The sequence below is a fragment of the Lagopus muta genome, chromosome 25 (assembly GCF_023343835.1).
Source record: "Lagopus muta isolate bLagMut1 chromosome 25, bLagMut1 primary, whole genome shotgun sequence".
Taxonomy (NCBI): Eukaryota; Metazoa; Chordata; class Aves; order Galliformes; family Phasianidae; genus Lagopus; species Lagopus muta.
Window position 1 is genome coordinate 2,739,900 of NC_064457.1, and position 17,309 is coordinate 2,757,208.

A 17,309-nucleotide genomic window follows, 5' to 3' on the forward strand; every position below is an offset into this window, starting at 1 on the left:
CACTTTTCCGTGCTCTGGTCACAATGGATTGAGCCTTTCCCTACGATGCTTTATGTTGTTTGTCAACTACTCTACTTGGTAAATGCTGCCAGCTGGGGGGGGAAGTCATTACTGCGACGCTGCTTGAACCCTGACAAATGCTTTTTGCTCTGCTACCAGCAGCCATGGATGCTGGGGGTCCCTGATGGGAGATCCACAGTGACTGAGTTCCCTTTGATGCCAACAAGCCGTCACTCACAGTGAGCCCCAGCACAGAGGGGCAGCAGTCCCAAAGGCCAACACAAAACCTGGAGGCTGGAGATGCGCCATCTGCCAGAAGCTTAGAGAATGTGGTGATTTCTGGACATTGTGTTCTTCCTCTTCCCTCTCCCCATACTTCCCAGAAGATGGGAACACGCTCCGTTCAACACAAGGAGAAAGATTCCCCACTGGCGGTGCTGCAGCCCCAAAGTCCATCATCCCCAATGCCTTTGTGGTGTCCTCATACCCAGGGTACATCTATTAAGAGCAGCCTCACAAAACCACATTTCACTTCAAAACTCGTCCAGAAAACATCAGCTTCAGCAGCTCCATTCCTCACTGCATCGGCACAGAGAGGGCAGTGAGCTCTGTGCTAACAGTGTGCTCCTGCCCTGGTGACGATGAACTAAGCCCCATGCAAGCAGAAAGGAAACCAAAGCTGCTGCCAAATCTGCTCCTGGTAGCTCAGCCAGAGGCAAGCTGTGCTTCTTTTAAAGAAATAAAATGAAAAATCATTACTTATCTTCATTGGTCCTAAGGGTTTACTGTGCCCTGAGCTCCACGTCTCAGTATTAGCTCCTCCCTGAGAGCTGGACAGGAGGGCTTTGAGAAGCACAATAGCAGAATCTCAAAGGGTCTTCCCTATTAATCACCAAAATGTATCCTGCTTCATTATCTACCATCAGAGTGTAATGCAATTAGCGTACATTATACATTAGAGAGATTTATTAGCCCTTCAGAACATATGGACTCGCACTCAAGGCACTGGCAGCCCATTACAACGCCATGTAACTTCTCTCCTTGCCCCTGGCGAGGCGCCTGGTCTGCTGAGTGCTGGCAATCCCACAGGGCCCTATAGATGCCACATATGCTCAAGTCCCCAGGCATTTACCACCTGAGAGGTGGAGGCCATCACCTCTCGTCCTACCACTGTTACCTGGGAGAACAGAATAGGAAACCCCTGGCCACCTCTGTAAGCACCAGGAGAAACCAAACCCAGACTACACAGCTGCACGATCAGCTGGCATGTGCAGAATGCCACATATAGGGATGTTCAGCACCAGGGGAGCATTCTGCAAGTGAGTTTCCTTATCCTGGCAACACAGGACAGCACTGAATTGCCTGAATTCCTCCTGTTGTGGCAAGCACTGCTCCCAGCCTGCCCATACACAGGAACAGGAGCAGCTCTCAGCTCCACAGGCATCACAGACACACACACACATTGCAAGGAGGGTCGAAAAGAATTGCCCAGTAACGAGCACTTAATGACTCAAGAGGAAGGATATCAAATAGCTAACATTGATCGATATGAAGACACTTGCTGCTGTAAGATGCTTTCCAAAGGGTTCACTCCATAGGACTGTTGTGCAAAACCTATTCAAGCACGTCAGTTTCCCATTGGGAGGAGCTACGTGCTATTTTTCTACTGCAGCCTGTTTGCCACAAAATTTAAAGCAGTAAATGACTCTGAGATCACCAGCAGCTACGGCTGCTTTGATCAGCCAGGAGCTGTTTGGTTCCAGCAGACAGTGCTGTGTTTCGTCAGCCTGGCTGCAGGGCCCAGAGATGCCCCGATAAGGCTGAGAATCTGAGTGTTTCCCTGATTTCTGTAATCGTATTTTTGGAGATGGGCAGGCAAAAGAGAGCAGAGCTTATGGGGATCAACGACCAGAATTACAGTCAGAGTCTGTTTCCACTCTTCAGTAAAAACAAAAGATAACGCTGTTAATAGTGATCATTGGGCTTAGAGAATATAAATCTAACCATGATTAAATTCTGTTCTGCGTGAGCTAAGCCAGGAACTCTGCTGCTGTCAGAACAGAGATTACACACGCACTTACAGTCCAACATTGTTAGAGCCTGACTCTGTTCCTTATTCTGCTCTCTGAAAGACATTTAATAGGACTACAAGGAGCAAGACTTCAAAAAGAAGCCAGCTTCAAAAGATGCATCCACGCTGTTCATCCTTCATCTCCCCATCCCTTACTTTGTGTGGTTGGGAGGGGATGGAGGAGGGTTCCCCCTCCAGTCAGAGCTGGCGATGTCAATGTAGCCCCCCCCAGCAATGCCACAGCCGCAGCTCTGTGTGTGGACCCTCCGAGGTCCTTCCAGCTCATCCTGGAGATGATTCTGACATTTGCTGGCTCAGCTGTGTGCTCCCATCTTTCCACGACCAACACAAAGGTTTAAGGAGAGCAGCACAGATGCAGACACGCACAGTGCGGACAGATGAAAGCCAAGCGAGAGCCATCTCATCCCACGTGTGACCTCAAGCAATGAAGTGATTCTCAGAACAGAACAGAACGCTTTCAGATGAACACATCCATCAACCCACTGCTCAGAGTGACTGCTTACCTAGGATCACAAAGAAACTTGGTCTTTTCACCTTCTTCTCTCCAAATAAGCCATTCTCGGAAAGAGGGATGAACAAACATTCGCGTCATGTCTCTACGTTTGATAAGAAACATAGAAAGGTTCTCCATCCTCTGCTGAAAGTCATCCCACTCCAAAGTGCCCTCAATGTTACCTGCATTAATGGCCTGAAAAATATGCTCATCTGTTAAAGGATGCAGAGATGCCACTGCCACATTCAAGAGAGGCATAACCCGATCAAAGGAAGACTGCGTTGGGAACTTCATATTGCACTGCAACAGGTAAACTTCTGACAGAGACACTGGGACAACTTTGTAGCTGGAGCTTTTTAGTACTAGATATCCTTTCTCTATGAGATCAAAAGTGAGTTTCAGGTAAAGGTAGGACCCTTGGCTCAAGGTCTTGAGGTGAGAGCTGAGTTTGCCAAAGGTAGTGTTGTCCATTTTGCCGTTCAGTGAGATGTTGTTCTGGATCTCTGAGCTGCTGTGTATCCGGTGGAGGATGTATGCCTGCAGGTCCTGGTCTATGGCTTCGTTCTCTTCCAGTCTATCCAAAAATATTCTGTGGAAGGGCAACAGCTTAATTATTTCCTGCGAAGAAAGAAGAAAGAAGTATATTCATTCTGGGAATGCTTATTATTAATTAAGTAAACTTGATTTGTATTACAATAGCACCTCTGAGACTCCTTTAAGACCTTTTCCATCAGAGAAAGCACACGAGGAGGTGGCTTATGCCCTCAGGACCTCACAACCTCATCTATAATCTGACAGTTTCTGCGTGACACATGACTGAAATAAAAATGCAGGACGTGGTTCCTAACACTGCATCCATGAGAAGGACTGGGAAATTGGCCCGGAGAGGTGCCCTCATTATCCCCAGCCCAACCCAACAGTGGGGTGCCATCCCTCCTGCTGTCATCTCAGCCATTGGAGGGCAGGATGTGGAGGTGACAGAACACAGAAATCCCACTGCTGCTATCAGTAGGAACACGCACCCAACCAAGAAGGCAACCGTTCCCAAGCAATGATGGCCACTCATTGATGTTCTTATAGAGCAAAACCCAAACTCATTAAAGGCCTTTCCAACAATAGGCTCTGTCACTGCAAACTGGGGAGAAACAACATAGCAGAGCCTGACAGCACAGACTGAGGAGAGCATCTCCAAAATGGTGGTGCAAAACAAAAGCTCACAGGAAAGACAACAGGGGCTGCAATTTACCTACCACCAGCACACCTGATACACACTAAGCAATTCTTCATCACAGCCCATCCTGACAACCCAGCAGCTACCAGGACTCGGTGTACCTGTAGACTTGTCCTGACGGTCACAACCAGCTTCAGCCAGGAGGGGAATTTCCCAATCATTTTGCTCAGGAATGATACAATGGTGTCACCGTAATCTGGCTTGTGAAATTCAGCCTCGTTTAAACCATCAATTAATATGATGAAATCTTCGTCAGGGATCTTCCTCTCTGAGAAGCAAAAAAAAAAGGAAGAAAGCATTTCCTTAGGAGGCCAAATACGTGGCTACAGTATTCTTCAAGGGAAAAAAAGAAAGAAGACACAGTGACAGCATCTCTCTTATGACACACTAATTGCACACAGGTAGGTCCATGCATACTCAACTTCCATCCTCAGAAAATAGGTATTTTAATGAATCAATGCTCACTGCCAACATGAGCTGCCCACGGTGCTCCAGGGAGATCAGTGAAATCCCATTCTGTCCCAGCCTGACGTTACCAAGTTGCATTTAGTTCTGAGTGTGCCACTAATATCCATATGACAAACACGTATTTTGCATTAAAGTCACCAGAGATCCCTTCTCAGCTGACTCCCCAGTAAGCTGACTGGATGCACCTTGAAAACACACTTTATGACTCTGAAATCAAGGAGCGAGTGGAGCCTGAGTTCTGTACCCACATCTCATGTTTCTCATAAAGCCCAAAGGAGAGAGGAGGAAGCAGCGAGAGGGGAAGAATCCCTACTTTGTTCTCCTATATATTCTTTCAATTCCTTGTCATTAAATTCATACACATACTGGAGAAACATGAATATCAGTTTCTCAGTGATATCCATCATTAACCGTTCTGCAACAATTTTGCCCCAGCACCATTAAAGCTCCATCGGCACCTTGTAAAAGACCTGCTGATGTATTTACAGAGCCTTAAACGTTACAGATCTTAAAACCAATTTCCAGATGCCGCTCATTTTGCTGCAGAGCTCTCGGTAGCCATCAGCCAGCCAGCACTCTCCAGCAGTGCTGGAAGGTGTGGGGAATCCTGATTCCGTATTTCCACTCCCCAAGACCTTGGGGCCATCAGGGGGTCAACCTGCTTGGCAAGAGAAAAGAGCATCCTCCAAAATGCCCTACAACCCAGAGCTGCAATACCTCCCAATGAGATACCCAGCTCGTTTTCCTGCACAGCAGTGATTCCCAATGCAGGAGTGCTGGGAGGAAGGAGCAGCCACACTCCTCCTACAGTGACATTTGTGCATGCCAGGAAAACAAAGTGCTGTGCTCATGCTGGCTCTGCATGTCCCCATGCCCAGGAAATAAATAAAACACACGTTGGGTGCATGATGCTGCTCTGCATTTTGGGCCGTCTGCAAGCTGCTCTGAACAACGGGGCTTCAAGTCCAGTAGGAGCTGTACCTATGTCACACTGGCTCAGACGTGGCGATACAAAGGGTCAGAATAGAAACTAATCTGGTCTATTTGTGAGGCCGATGACAACAGACACCATTTTGCAGGACTACAGAGCCCTGAGCTCTGCAGCACTCTGAGAGTTTTCATGACAACGAGCAAAGATCTTCAGTGCAGCGACTGTCACAATGAGTTAGTGACATCTTGTGTGAGGAGGAAAGGAAAGGAGACAAAATCAATGCTGCTTTGGGAAAGCTCCGAGATCAGCAGTCAGAATCTGATCTGTTAGCAGCCTCCTTAGAAGCTGCAGACAGGATGTCTATAAGCTTCTACAGTATCAGCCCTTCTGCTGAAAGCTTCCAATTCTCCAGAGTCCATTAAATAAAGAAAAAGAGAGGGAAAAACACTCCCCTCCCAAAATATGAAACAAAATACACTGTCACGAGCGGGGCCGTGCATGGAAACTGTTGTGTGCTTTCACCTTCAGAGCTGTGAGGCCACATTCACATGGATGGATAGCGATAAGACAAGGGGGAATGTTTTTAAAGTGAGACAGGAGAGGTTTAGGTTGGATATGAGGAGGAAGTTTTTGACCCAGAGGGTGGTGAGGCACTGGAACAGGTTGCCCAAGGAGGCTGTGGATGCCCCATCCTTGCAGGCATTCAAGGCCAGGCTGGATGTGGCTCTGGGCAGCCTGGGCTGCTGGTTGGTGACCTGCACACAGCAGGGGGTTGGAACCAGATGAGCATTGTGGGCCTTTGCAACCCAGGCCATTCTGTGACTCTATGATTTGGGACAGGGAACACAAAGTCAGACACGTGCCACCATCACCATTTCGTTTTTGGCCTGAGTTGCACCCCAGGAGAGAAGGGGCTGCCAACCTTGCAGATAAGTGTGGTGACAATTTCAGCAACTCCACGTCTCACCTCCCACCCGCAGCTCCTGACCCACTGCTGGGTTTAAATGCACAGCTGCAAGAAAGCAAACAAACAAAACAGCAGCGGGGAGCAAAGAGAAAGCAATGGAGAGCCGTTCCCGTACCTTTATGCAGGTTCTCCAGGGGCTCCAGGATCCCCCTGCGGAAGGAGGCCATGGGGTCCTGCACGCAGGAGCGGAGGCTCAGCATGCTCTGCAGGTGGGGCTCACGCAGCAGCTGCTCCCGATAGGCGACGAATTGTGGTGAGCGGCACAGCAGGGCGGCCACGTTGTGCACGAACTCGGGCACCAGGCAGGTGTAGGCGTTGTCTGCCTGGCAGTAGTGATAGGCGACGACCTGCAAGAGAAGGAAGGAAGGACGAATGCACCTCTGCCAGAGCTCTGCCACATGGCACTGGGTGATTCTGATGCGTTCTGGCACGTGAGCTCTTTGAGGATCCCCAGCGTTAAGTGCCCGTGACAAGGATGCTCATGAAACGCTGCGTGCAAACTGGCACTGATCCTGAGAATGACTGGAGCAATGAAATTCTGCTGGTGCTGCTCCCCAGGCAGGTACTGACAGCACTCCCAGCTCCACCTAACAGCTGGTAAGGGCTTGGGATTGCTTTCTTCCACTTACTTCTTGCTGGTTGCTCCCCAGTGCTGGGTGCTGAGAGGCCACTGCATGGCTCCTGCTGGAGGCAGGGCTGCATGCAATGGATCCCACGAACAATGAGAACACAGTGCTGTGCATCACCCATCCGCCACCATGCAGCCCTTCATTCAGAAAATATAGGGAAAAGATAGAAGAACCCTTTTTCTTCTCCTAGATCAACTCATTTTCCCAGGTCTTCTCAATTCGCTGGGCTACTCCTTCGAGCATCACACCTGCATACGTGTGCCTAAGCTCACAACAGAATTTTTGCTACCATATACTCAGTGCATCAAGCCATAATAAACACAATGATTTCTTTCTCATTTATTTGGGGATTAAAACTGTGATTCCTGCAGTATAAAGGTCTTGAACCGCCCTCCCGTGATGCCTGGTAACAGAATGTTACCGTGATGTTCCTGGTAACAGAAACCAAACTCCTACATGCAGAGCTCTTAGCTCCAGCACAGTATGTAGACCCAAAAATGAAGGCCACTACTTCATTATGAGAGGCTCATCAGCTTCATCCAGGAGCCACGTCATGGGAAAGGGGACAGAACTGTCCTTGGAGGGCACAGTCAGTGCTAAACGTGGGGACACATTTCCTTCTTCTGGAAAACACCCACAGTTACAGCACAGCTCATGGGAACCCATTACATCCAGTCCTGATACGTGGGATAGAATTATCAGCATCCTGATGGCTGCCTACAAGATCAATGCAGTGCTTAAGGGGCGGACCTGAAGATGCACCAGCAAGCAGGGAGGACATCAGAAGGGCCCTGAAGGAAAGGCACTACGATGCTCTCAGAAATGCAACTGCACAACGTCAGCTTGATGGTATTTATTCTCCATGACATTTTCTCCATTTCAAACCCAAAAGAGACTGCCAAAAGTGAGCGTGGTGCTGGGAAGCAGGCTCCCTGCCTATCTCAGAGCTGCCTGCCAAGCAGCTCTCTCATCCTACAAACTCCCAAAGCTTTCAGAATTTTTTCCTGCTCCACCTTCAGGAACAAGAACTGGGTTTTACCCAAAAAACCAAAGCAGGAGACCTCAGGATAACCTAAAACGAATGCTCCTCTGGTTGTAATTCTGACTGTAACAACAGCCTCACTCACACAGAGAAGCCACGAGCACATCCAAGAACTAAAAACAGGAACCCACCTAGCCTGGAAATGAAGAACCCACTGAAAAAGGTGAGTTCGTTTTCTGGAAATCTCATTTCTTTGTTGTAAAAACACTTTGCTGAACTGCTGAGAAGGCTCCAACCAGCTCTTGTCATAAACAAAAACCTTGAATTTAACGTTCCATCTTATCTGGAAAGTGTTACAACAAAGGAAATCCCCAGGGAACAGCCTGCTCTCCCAAACACACCGGTCTGCCTGGATGCCCAGTGAATGTGCCTTCGCTTCAGCCATCGCCTTTGGCAAATGATGTTCACCAAGGTGGAAGCTGTGAAGTTCCTTGCTCCAATTACTGCCTCAGACACAAGTGTATGGTGCCTATAAGGAGTCCTAGTGCAAAATAAGTGGATTAAGATGGGAAAATAATGCATTAATCAAGAGAACCAACACAACCCGGCAGTCTGTGCCCCTCCACCGCTGGCGAATGTGCCAAACTCTCCAAGCTGGGAAGGAGGCATCACTGTGCAGTGGCTTCACACCACAGGTGGGTTCTGAGGATGGAGCTCCATCTCTTTCAAGAACTAATCTTCTGATTCTACTGCTCTGAACGGGATCTCTTAGAAACAGCAGAAAGAAAGCAAGTGAAGACTTGCAAGGACGACTTTCCTAACATCATTTGGCCTCCAGTGCGTTGGCTGCACACCAAAGAAGTACACTTATCATGAGTTTTTAGGCATCTTATTTTAATATTAATGATGTGCTACAGGGCTTGAGAAACACCAGACATGGGGAAGGCGGACGCTGCCTCTCATGGTCCATGGCCAACACTCGTGGGTACCAACACAACACAACCCCTCCTGATGTGGGGTCAGGGAGCACCTGAACCTTCCCTTCCTCAGGAGAGTCACACTGACTCATCTTCCTAATTGTGAATGCAGAATTAAGAAGTAAATGATCCATGTGCTCTTCAGGTATTAAACCCAGAGAGCCTTCTGTCCCTGTTTTTCCCAACACCAGCCATGCTCTTCTTTCCACCGCACCATTCCCCATGTCTCCCTCTACCCAAACTCCTGTACCCATCTCAATCCAGACTGCCTTTCCTCTGCCCTGCTTTGCTCCATTCTCGCTCACCCTCTTCAGGATGCTGTGTTTGCTGTCCAGCCCAGCCCAGCAGAAGTGATTTCTGCTCTGCCCTTCCTGCAGCTCTCCCTGCCCCTCAGCCCTGCATGCTGCTCCCTGGGGCTGCGCTCCCCATTTCAGCTGCTTTGTGCAACACGGGTGTTAAGCTTTGCTGAACCCAAAGGGGATTTTGGTTCAGCTGAGAAAGAACTGCATGTGAGGAAGAAAAATAAAAAAAAGATTTCCCCATATAGATCAGATCTACGAGAACAGCTATTTGAAGAAAAAGGATGACACGTTAAAAGCAGCGCAGCTATTCCAAGAGTAACAGAAGATGCTGTTGGAACAGGAGGGAGAGCTATGGGAAAGCAGCAGGAAGAGAGCAGAAAGGGCACAGAGCAGGGAAAATGAGGAACAGAAGAGACTGTGCATCGCCCATAAAGCACAAAGGAGCAAAGAGAGTGAGCTGGGGGGAAAAGAGGAGAGCTTGGGGGGATAGGCCAGGAGCAGGAATATGGAGCTGGGAGGACAGTATGCATCAAAGGAGAAAGGGGCTGAGATGGCTCAGGGGAAACAAGTTATTTTTACTTAATAGGACAGGCCAGTTCAAAGGAGTTCTCTGGCACTATTTGTGACAAGCAATATCCTCCCTTTCAGAAGCATTCCTTTGCCATCACGCTCTGCTTGCCCTGTCTCAGCTCCCTCCTGATGGTTCCTCCATCCTCCTCCAGCCCCACCAGCCTGGAAGGACAAACCCCACTTCCCTGCACCCACAGCAACCCCCCCCAATGCTCCCCTGCTCCCAACCAACCGCTTCAGCACTGCATTCTAGCCATATTTCTGCCCCTAATAAGACTGATCTCCTTTTGACCCGTACAAAACAGCTTCGAGTCAATGTGCTTCCACCTGCCAAAAGGCCGCCTGCCACTCAGAACGTTGGCTGTCATCATATAAATAGAGATCAGCACGGCTGTGTTTTATTCACTGCACATGACCGGTGTGTGTGGATGGGGTGACCCACTTTATGAGGAATGCTCATTATTTTTAGATAGCTGAGTTTGCCAGCAAATGCCCTCTGAAGCTCATTAATGTCACAGGGCTCAGAGAAACTAATCCTTCCACCTCCACACGAGGTGGGAGGGCTCCTTTCTTTCCATAGCCCACAGCAATGGTAGTGATGCTCTGCCTTACGGCTGGAAGGGTGGGGAAGGAAGTCAGCAGAGTGAGCTACGCAATGAAAAAGCAGCTCCCCAGCTCTGTGTATGGGATAATCCATTAGTGCTGTGCTGCCTTTCAGGCTCATCTGTTTAAGTGCTGCATCCACAAGCAGCCAGCCAGCAGCCAGAAACCCAGCAAAGATGGCTTTCAGTGGTTATTTAAACCGTGTACTGAAGCCATCAACAATCCTGTGTGAATAAAGGACAACACCTTCAGGGATAGTGGGGAAGTGATCCTAACCAGAGGGGACACGGCCACACTTCTCCCCTCCTGAGTTGAACTCGTTGTGCTGTGGCTGTCAGCCCTTGCTGAGATGCAGAGGTCAGTGGGATGTGGCTCCGTGCTGCTCAGACATCGCTGGGCTCTTTCTGCTGAGCTGAAGCACCAGCTGAATGCAACCCAGGAACATCTGGGGGTGAGGAAGCTGTGCCACACTGACTGAGCCACACCACTCACCCACCCACTCAGAGGAAGTGAAATTTGAACGTATTGCAATGGAGGAGAGTAAAAAAATAGGAAGAAAAAGGTACAAAACAGCAGAGGTGTGGAGCACATCTTGGATTTAAAAGCCTTGCAATTTCATAGAATTATAGAATCATAGAATGGCCTGGGTTGAAAAGGACCACAAAGATCATCTGGTTCCAACCCCCTGTGTGTGCAGGGTGACCAACCAGCAGCCCAGGCTGCCCAGAGCCACATCCAGCCTGGCCTTGAATGCCTGCAGGGATGGGGCATCCACAGCCTCCTTGGGCAACCTGTTCCAGTGCCTCACCACCCTCTGGGTCAAAAACTTCCTCCTCATATCCAACCTAAACCTCCCCTGTCTCATTTTAAAACCAATCCCCTTGTCCTATCACCATCCACCCTCAGTAAACAGTTGTTTCCCCTCCTGTTTTTATGCTACTTTCTAACACTTTCAAATATTGGAGCAACCTTGCAGTTGCTCTGTGCAATCAGACAATACGTTTACAAGCACTGAGGAACCCAGATAGTTTAAGAACAACACAGAGCTCTGCTCTGCTGTGCTCAGCTCACCAGAACACTGCTGTGCATCTCCTGCAGGATGAGCCCAGGCTGGGCAGCCTTCCTGGCACTGCTGAGATCTGGCAGCTGCTCCACGGCAGAGGGCTGCTTTCAAATGCATCCAGCAGCCCTGTGAACTTATTTCCATAACGCGTGCATAAATATATTTGAACAAAAGGCCAACCAAGCACGCAGCCAGGAATGCTCATGTTTCACGTGCAAGTGTCAGGGTGGGTGCTGCAAGTCAAGTAGCTTTGCTTGTGGCTTCTGAGTCTGCCAGATCTGGCAAGACAAACCCTGCTGTCCTCCCTCTTTAAGCTATAGACTGCTGCAGAGGGCAGGGATGGAGTGGAGATGGAAGAGGAACTTTGCAGGCAGGAGCTGCCCAGCAGGCTGCACCTCCTCATGGCTGGGGGACGTCTGTGGCCCTGCTGCCTCCGCTCCTCTGGGGCTGGAGGGGAAAAAGGGCTCTGTGCCAGCAAAGTTCCCAGCAAGAGGATTAATGCTGCCTTTAAAAAATATATTGGGAAATTGACAGAAATCACTGCTAAGGAACAATGAACACTGCCATGCATTTAATATTGCTAGGTGAGCTGTGCTGCTCTCAGTGCTGTGTTTCCTGGTGCATTACTCCATTCCTCTCCAAACAGCAGCACCCAACTGCAGCCTCCAATGCAGCCTGGGGTTGGCAGCAGGACTTGGAGCTTTGCCTTTTCCCCAGCACTCCCTGTGAGTCCCACCAGCACCGGGCTGCAGTGCTTACATGGAGCATCGCTGCACTTCCAGCATTTTCTGCACTGACCCCTCAGGGTGGCCATCAAACCACTTCCACTTACAGCATCTCAAGAGGATGGAGGGGTAAGGGGAGAAACAACAAAAGGAACAGAGCAATCTCAGTTTTAAGCTCCTTGTTTTCTTTCATTAGATGCCCCCAGAATGCATCCGACCCTTCCTACCACAACTGCTGCTCACAAAACAGAACCCATTCCTGGTCCAAGGGAGGGCAGTGATACCACGAATCCAACAGCAACCAGCAGGGCTGGGGGGGACAGGACTTGGCCCACTGTTCATGATGGCTTTTTTCCTCCTAGGAACCATTGGCAAGAACTTCAAAAGACCCTTAAATGAGTCAGGGTTGGCTTGTTTCCCATTGCAGGGTGGAAAGCACCCAGTACTTTTCTGTACATCAGTTCATTCCTAAGCATTTTGCTCCGTTTGCTGGTGAACACCAAACCTGAGGATAAAGCAAAACAATGCTCTTTTCCAGCGTGGCAAAGAGGAAGAGAGGAGCCTTAGCAGTGCTCCTGCTGGTGGGCTGCAGGCACTTCATTTTCACATTAATCATTTGCTCATCTCCAACAACGAGAGCGATGAGCAAACCTCAGCCCAAGGAACTCGCTGCGTGAAGAACAAACAGCCAAATCCCACCCTGAGCATCCAGAGGAGGAGAAGCAACTGTTCTCCTGTCATTCCTGCCACCAGAAGCACACAGCTCCTCAGTTTGGGGTAGGTGACATTTTCAGAAGGAAGGGAGCGGGCACTTCCCACCAGCATGCTGCTCCTTCAGCCTCCCAAAATATCAGTGATCCTCTTTCATGCCCACCTGCATTGCTCTGACATGATGACCACTGCACAGCCTGGAAAGCAGAACATGCACACGCTGTTATCTATCTCCTCACATATGATTCGTATCTCCTAACAGACTCCTGACTGCAGCTGTCCATCACTGTCACCACTTTCTTTCTCCCTTCAATTCCAACCTGTTCCATTAAAGCAGCAACTACAGAACGTGTGTGCAAGGACTGTTCTTCCAACAGCCCAACCTAAGGGTCACCCTTTCTTCTTCTGCCAGTGGAACAAGAGCTTTAAGCTGCCAGGAATCCGTATTTCATTCCTCAGCTCCTGATACAGGAACATGCTTTGCTCTCCCTTCCTCCTGAACCAAAGCATTTCTCCTTTTCTTTCTCAAATGGGGCCCTGGGCACAGAGTTGAGCTTAGCAATGTGAGCGTTTTCCTGCCCTGTAGGAGCACGTGGCCTCAGACCCTCAGATGCCTTTAACCACAACTGCTGACGGAGACCATTAGGGCCATTTGCTCTATTTCAGACTCCAGCACCTTCAAAGCCTCGAGCAACCAACACATTTGTGATTTCTCAATGGCAACTTAGACACGTATGACCGAGTTTCCGACCGAGGGGATCACACACAGAACAAAGAGCTCAGAACTGTTATTTTGATGGATTTTCAATTACGCTGCCGGGTCAGTAAATCCTTTTTCTCCCAGTGTCACTCAGAGACTTCAAAACCTGTGCAGCTGTGGAGGAACAGGCACTGCTTGTTTTACCTGGGAGGACATCATACAGCACTGCTCCTTCTGAGCAAACCCATTTAACTGCTGCTGACAGCATGCATCCAGCAGTGGTGCTGAGCTCTGCCCTGGATGTTACAGGAATGCATCACAACCTCCAGCCATCCTTTGACCAACACCCTGAGCCATTTCATTTGCCTTTACTTCCTTTCCTGACGCTTGCTGATCCATCAGGCTGTGTCTGTGACATGCTGGACTGCTCTGATGCAATAAAACCAGAACTGCTTTTGGTATGGAACTGAAACATGCAAGGTGAGAGAAACCAAACCTCAAAGCCTGCTACATTTTCAGTACAAGTCTGTTTGTGACAGGATGCCATGCTTTGAATCAGGATTTGAACCCATGCTGAACTGCAGTGACTCCATACAAGCCTGCGTGGGGTTGGAGCCCAATAACCTGCAAGGTCCCTTCCAACCAAAGCCACTCGATGGCTCTGTGCTGCTGAAGCACGACCTGGAAGACAACCAATCACTCGTCATATACCCTTCCTAACATCAGACACCCAAAGATGGTTGGCTGCACGGATCACTTTTCTATCAGCAACAGGGAAGCAGAGCAGGCTGAGGAGATGCTGATCTCCAAGGAGCCCGAGGCTCACAGCAGCACTGGGAATGGACCCCAACCTCCTGTGTGGAACTACGAAGCTTCCCCAAGTTCCTGTGTGCTGTGTCAGCCACCTGAGCAGCAGAAGCCATTCCCAGAAGCTCCAGGTCAGCTCATCACCCCTGGCATCCTCCTGCTCAGGGCGGCCTCATGTTGGAAGGAAGCAGTGACATTTACTTCTGGAATCTGTCTGCGTTTGCAGCATTGGAGGCTGACTGGGAGATGAAGAATTGCAGCAGAACGCTGCAGTCCTGCAGAGCACCGGAGGTGGCACATCACCCCAACCTTTGGCTATGGGATGAATGGGGCTTTAAAACCCCCTCCTAAAGGGGTGTGCAGCCAAGCTATTTTAACTTTACATTTTGGCTGTGAAGATTATTTCTTATTCTCATAACCAGTGACCAGAGATGCAAAAAAGCTTCAGTGCATCTTTTGTGCTCCAGCTATGACACACAGCTTGAAAAAGCCACATCCCTCACCTTCTTCAGTGTGAAACCGAAGCTAAAACTGTACCCATTTATCAGTTATGTATCCAGCAGGATTACTGAAGCACTCAGGGGAAGAAAGTCTGGACAGATTAGGTGCTTGAGGCAGAGATAGCACGCATTGCTGCCTTCTGGCAGCCTGTAATGGTGAAGATTGACAAGAAGCACGATGACTAACGGGCTCTGAATGAAAGCAGAGCTGCCCGTTGCATTCCTTTCAAGAGCTCCATGTGGAAGAGGAGAATATCAAGTCCCAGTATTTATTTACACAGTAATTGCACGCTCTCTGCCTTTGCCATCTGGGTGCAGTGGAAAGCAGACAGCACAAGACAGTATCTGGCTCTGAAAGCCAAGCAAAACACGTCCCAGTGGTGACAGAGAACAAAGACTTTGCTTGGTATTTTCCTCTCCAAGGGGGAACAGGCAACAGGAAAGCATCACTGCTCACATCCTCCAAACCCTGGGGGAGGAGCAGGCCCTTTGGATTTCACAGCAACACAACGGCACCTTCCCACCATCACAAAATAGGGCCAAATCCCAGGATCACAATGAAACGCGAGCTGCACAGCTCATCCACACCAACAAACACCACTACGTACAACCAGCACTTATCAGAACACCAAGGCATTTGTGTAGTGCTCACAACAGGCTAGGATCTGTTCTGCACCATCCACGTGCACCCCATGCAGCCTGCTCCTTTACTGCTGTTTGAAACCCACCCCTTTCAAAGGGAAGCAATCTGCTTTCCACTGCTGAAGAAAAGCAATGGTCACTCTGGCAGCTGTGCCATCCTGTAACACATCCACTACTGTAATGGTGGCTGGAAAAGATCAAGTCTCACGATTAGAGGTGAGTGCACTCGACGTAATGGGAATTCCCTCCTACAGCAGAAACTTTCTGAGGGTAATAAAACTCCTTCCAGGAGTTCTTCCTCTCTGCTCCCCCAGGATGCGCATTTTCCCAGCTGCCAAAGCGGTGCAGGACAGGAGAGCTTTCCAGAGATCCCCATGACAAGAGAGAGATTCCCAAGGCCTGCAGCCATCCCAAATGTTGCCATACCTGGGAAGCGAGCCGCCTCATGGCCTCCTCCTGGCGCCGGCGCATCTCGGGGGTCCCCGGGCAGCTCCCACTGGCGATGGAGGAGTGAGCAGAAGGCGGTTGGGTTAAGGGCAGCTCTCTGTTTGCATCCACGTCTGTCTCAAAGAAAGAGGTTTGGAACTGCTGAGGGATGAGCACAGCCAACAGCCGTCATGCTGGTACTTCCCAGCAGTCTGTTCCTGGCAGTGGCACCTTCCACCAATGCTCTGCTCTGCACTATGGGCAGTGGGGGAAGGTGACACCTCCAGGCAGCATGGAGCTCCTGGGGAGCTTTCTTTTGGGAGCTGGATGGGAAGGGCTAAGATAAAGCTTTAAGCTCATTGTCCTCATCTTCTCCAGTGTAACTTCATTGATTTAAATCACAATGAGTGAATAGAACACTCATGGAAGTATGCTCTACCTTTGAGTTTGGGCTATCTCAGAGCTGCCATGCTCTGCACTTTGGCTAACAGGTCTTCCTTTGTTAGGAACCATCACTCACTCATTTAGTTCTGGGTTTTCCTTGAATGGGGACAGAAAATTGCTCTGAATGATGTGCCGATTTTATAGCATATATCAACAGCGTGCTAGAGCCAATGTTTCTTCTGAAGGCCACCAGTGCTATCAGAGGGAGAGAAGCAAGAGCAGCACCACGTTCTGGACAAGTCTTGTAAGTAAATAATGAATTACATTGGGATCACCTCTGCCAGATGTGATCTGCTTCTTATTGCATTTCAGCCATTTCTCTTGCATTTTAGAAAAGCAGAAAGCTTTAAAAGCAGAACAGTTTACTCACCTGGCCTTTGTGATTAACATCCCCAAACTACTAACCTTCACACTCATAGGCACTCAGAGTATTACTGAATGACATTAAGATATGCAGAACTTGGTGATGCCTAATTACTGATTTATCAGTTACAGGAATGCTTTAAAAGCAGCAATCTGAAGCACAGACTGCACTGGCAGAGGACTGGCCTGGATAGATTGCTGCAATGCATCCTTGAGCTCAACCTGAAATCATAATGGAAACAATGACCCACTTAATGGCAAACAACGAAGGAGGACAGCTGCTGCCTATGGAAGCAAAGACGCACAATGTCAGTTTTGAGCATGCAACACTACCTTCACCTGCACTGCTTTTCTGAGCCAGGAATTAATGGTATGAGGCTGCATTTATTCCAGTTTGCTAATGCTGATAACACAAGTGCTGCAGTACGGTCAGGGCAGCCAGTTAGCGTTTTATTGCTCAACACAGACATTACAGAGCTTCTTCTTTCAGCTTCTTTCAGCCTGTGAAATCACTAGAGCAGCTCTTATCTTCTAGAGCTACACTCAGGGCTTTTGTGGAGGCTTCAGAAAATAAAACTGAGTGATTCTAAAGTCCTCACCTCAGTGACTGACACCGAGGAATCACTCAGCTTTAACCTCACAGCACACCTGAGTGTGAACTCAAGGGCTGCACTGGATGAGCG

At 49.2% G+C, this 17,309-nt stretch overlaps 1 protein-coding gene across 13 annotated transcripts in view; it reads right to left on the minus strand.

Annotated features, from left to right (window-relative positions):
• Window positions 1-17,309, minus strand: part of TANC2 (tetratricopeptide repeat, ankyrin repeat and coiled-coil containing 2) — a 176,784-nt gene that overhangs the window by 37,013 nt on the left and 122,462 nt on the right. For all 13 annotated transcript variants that reach the window (XM_048926910.1, XM_048926909.1, XM_048926919.1 and 10 more), the window contains 4 exons: window positions 15,820-15,953; window positions 6,298-6,529; window positions 3,918-4,084; window positions 2,596-3,203 (listed from right to left, as the gene is read on the minus strand). In XM_048926910.1, the coding sequence (XP_048782867.1) occupies window positions 2,596-3,203; window positions 3,918-4,084; window positions 6,298-6,529; window positions 15,820-15,953 (1,141 nt within the window). The remainder of the gene's footprint in view (window positions 1-2,595; window positions 3,204-3,917; window positions 4,085-6,297; window positions 6,530-15,819; window positions 15,954-17,309) is intronic.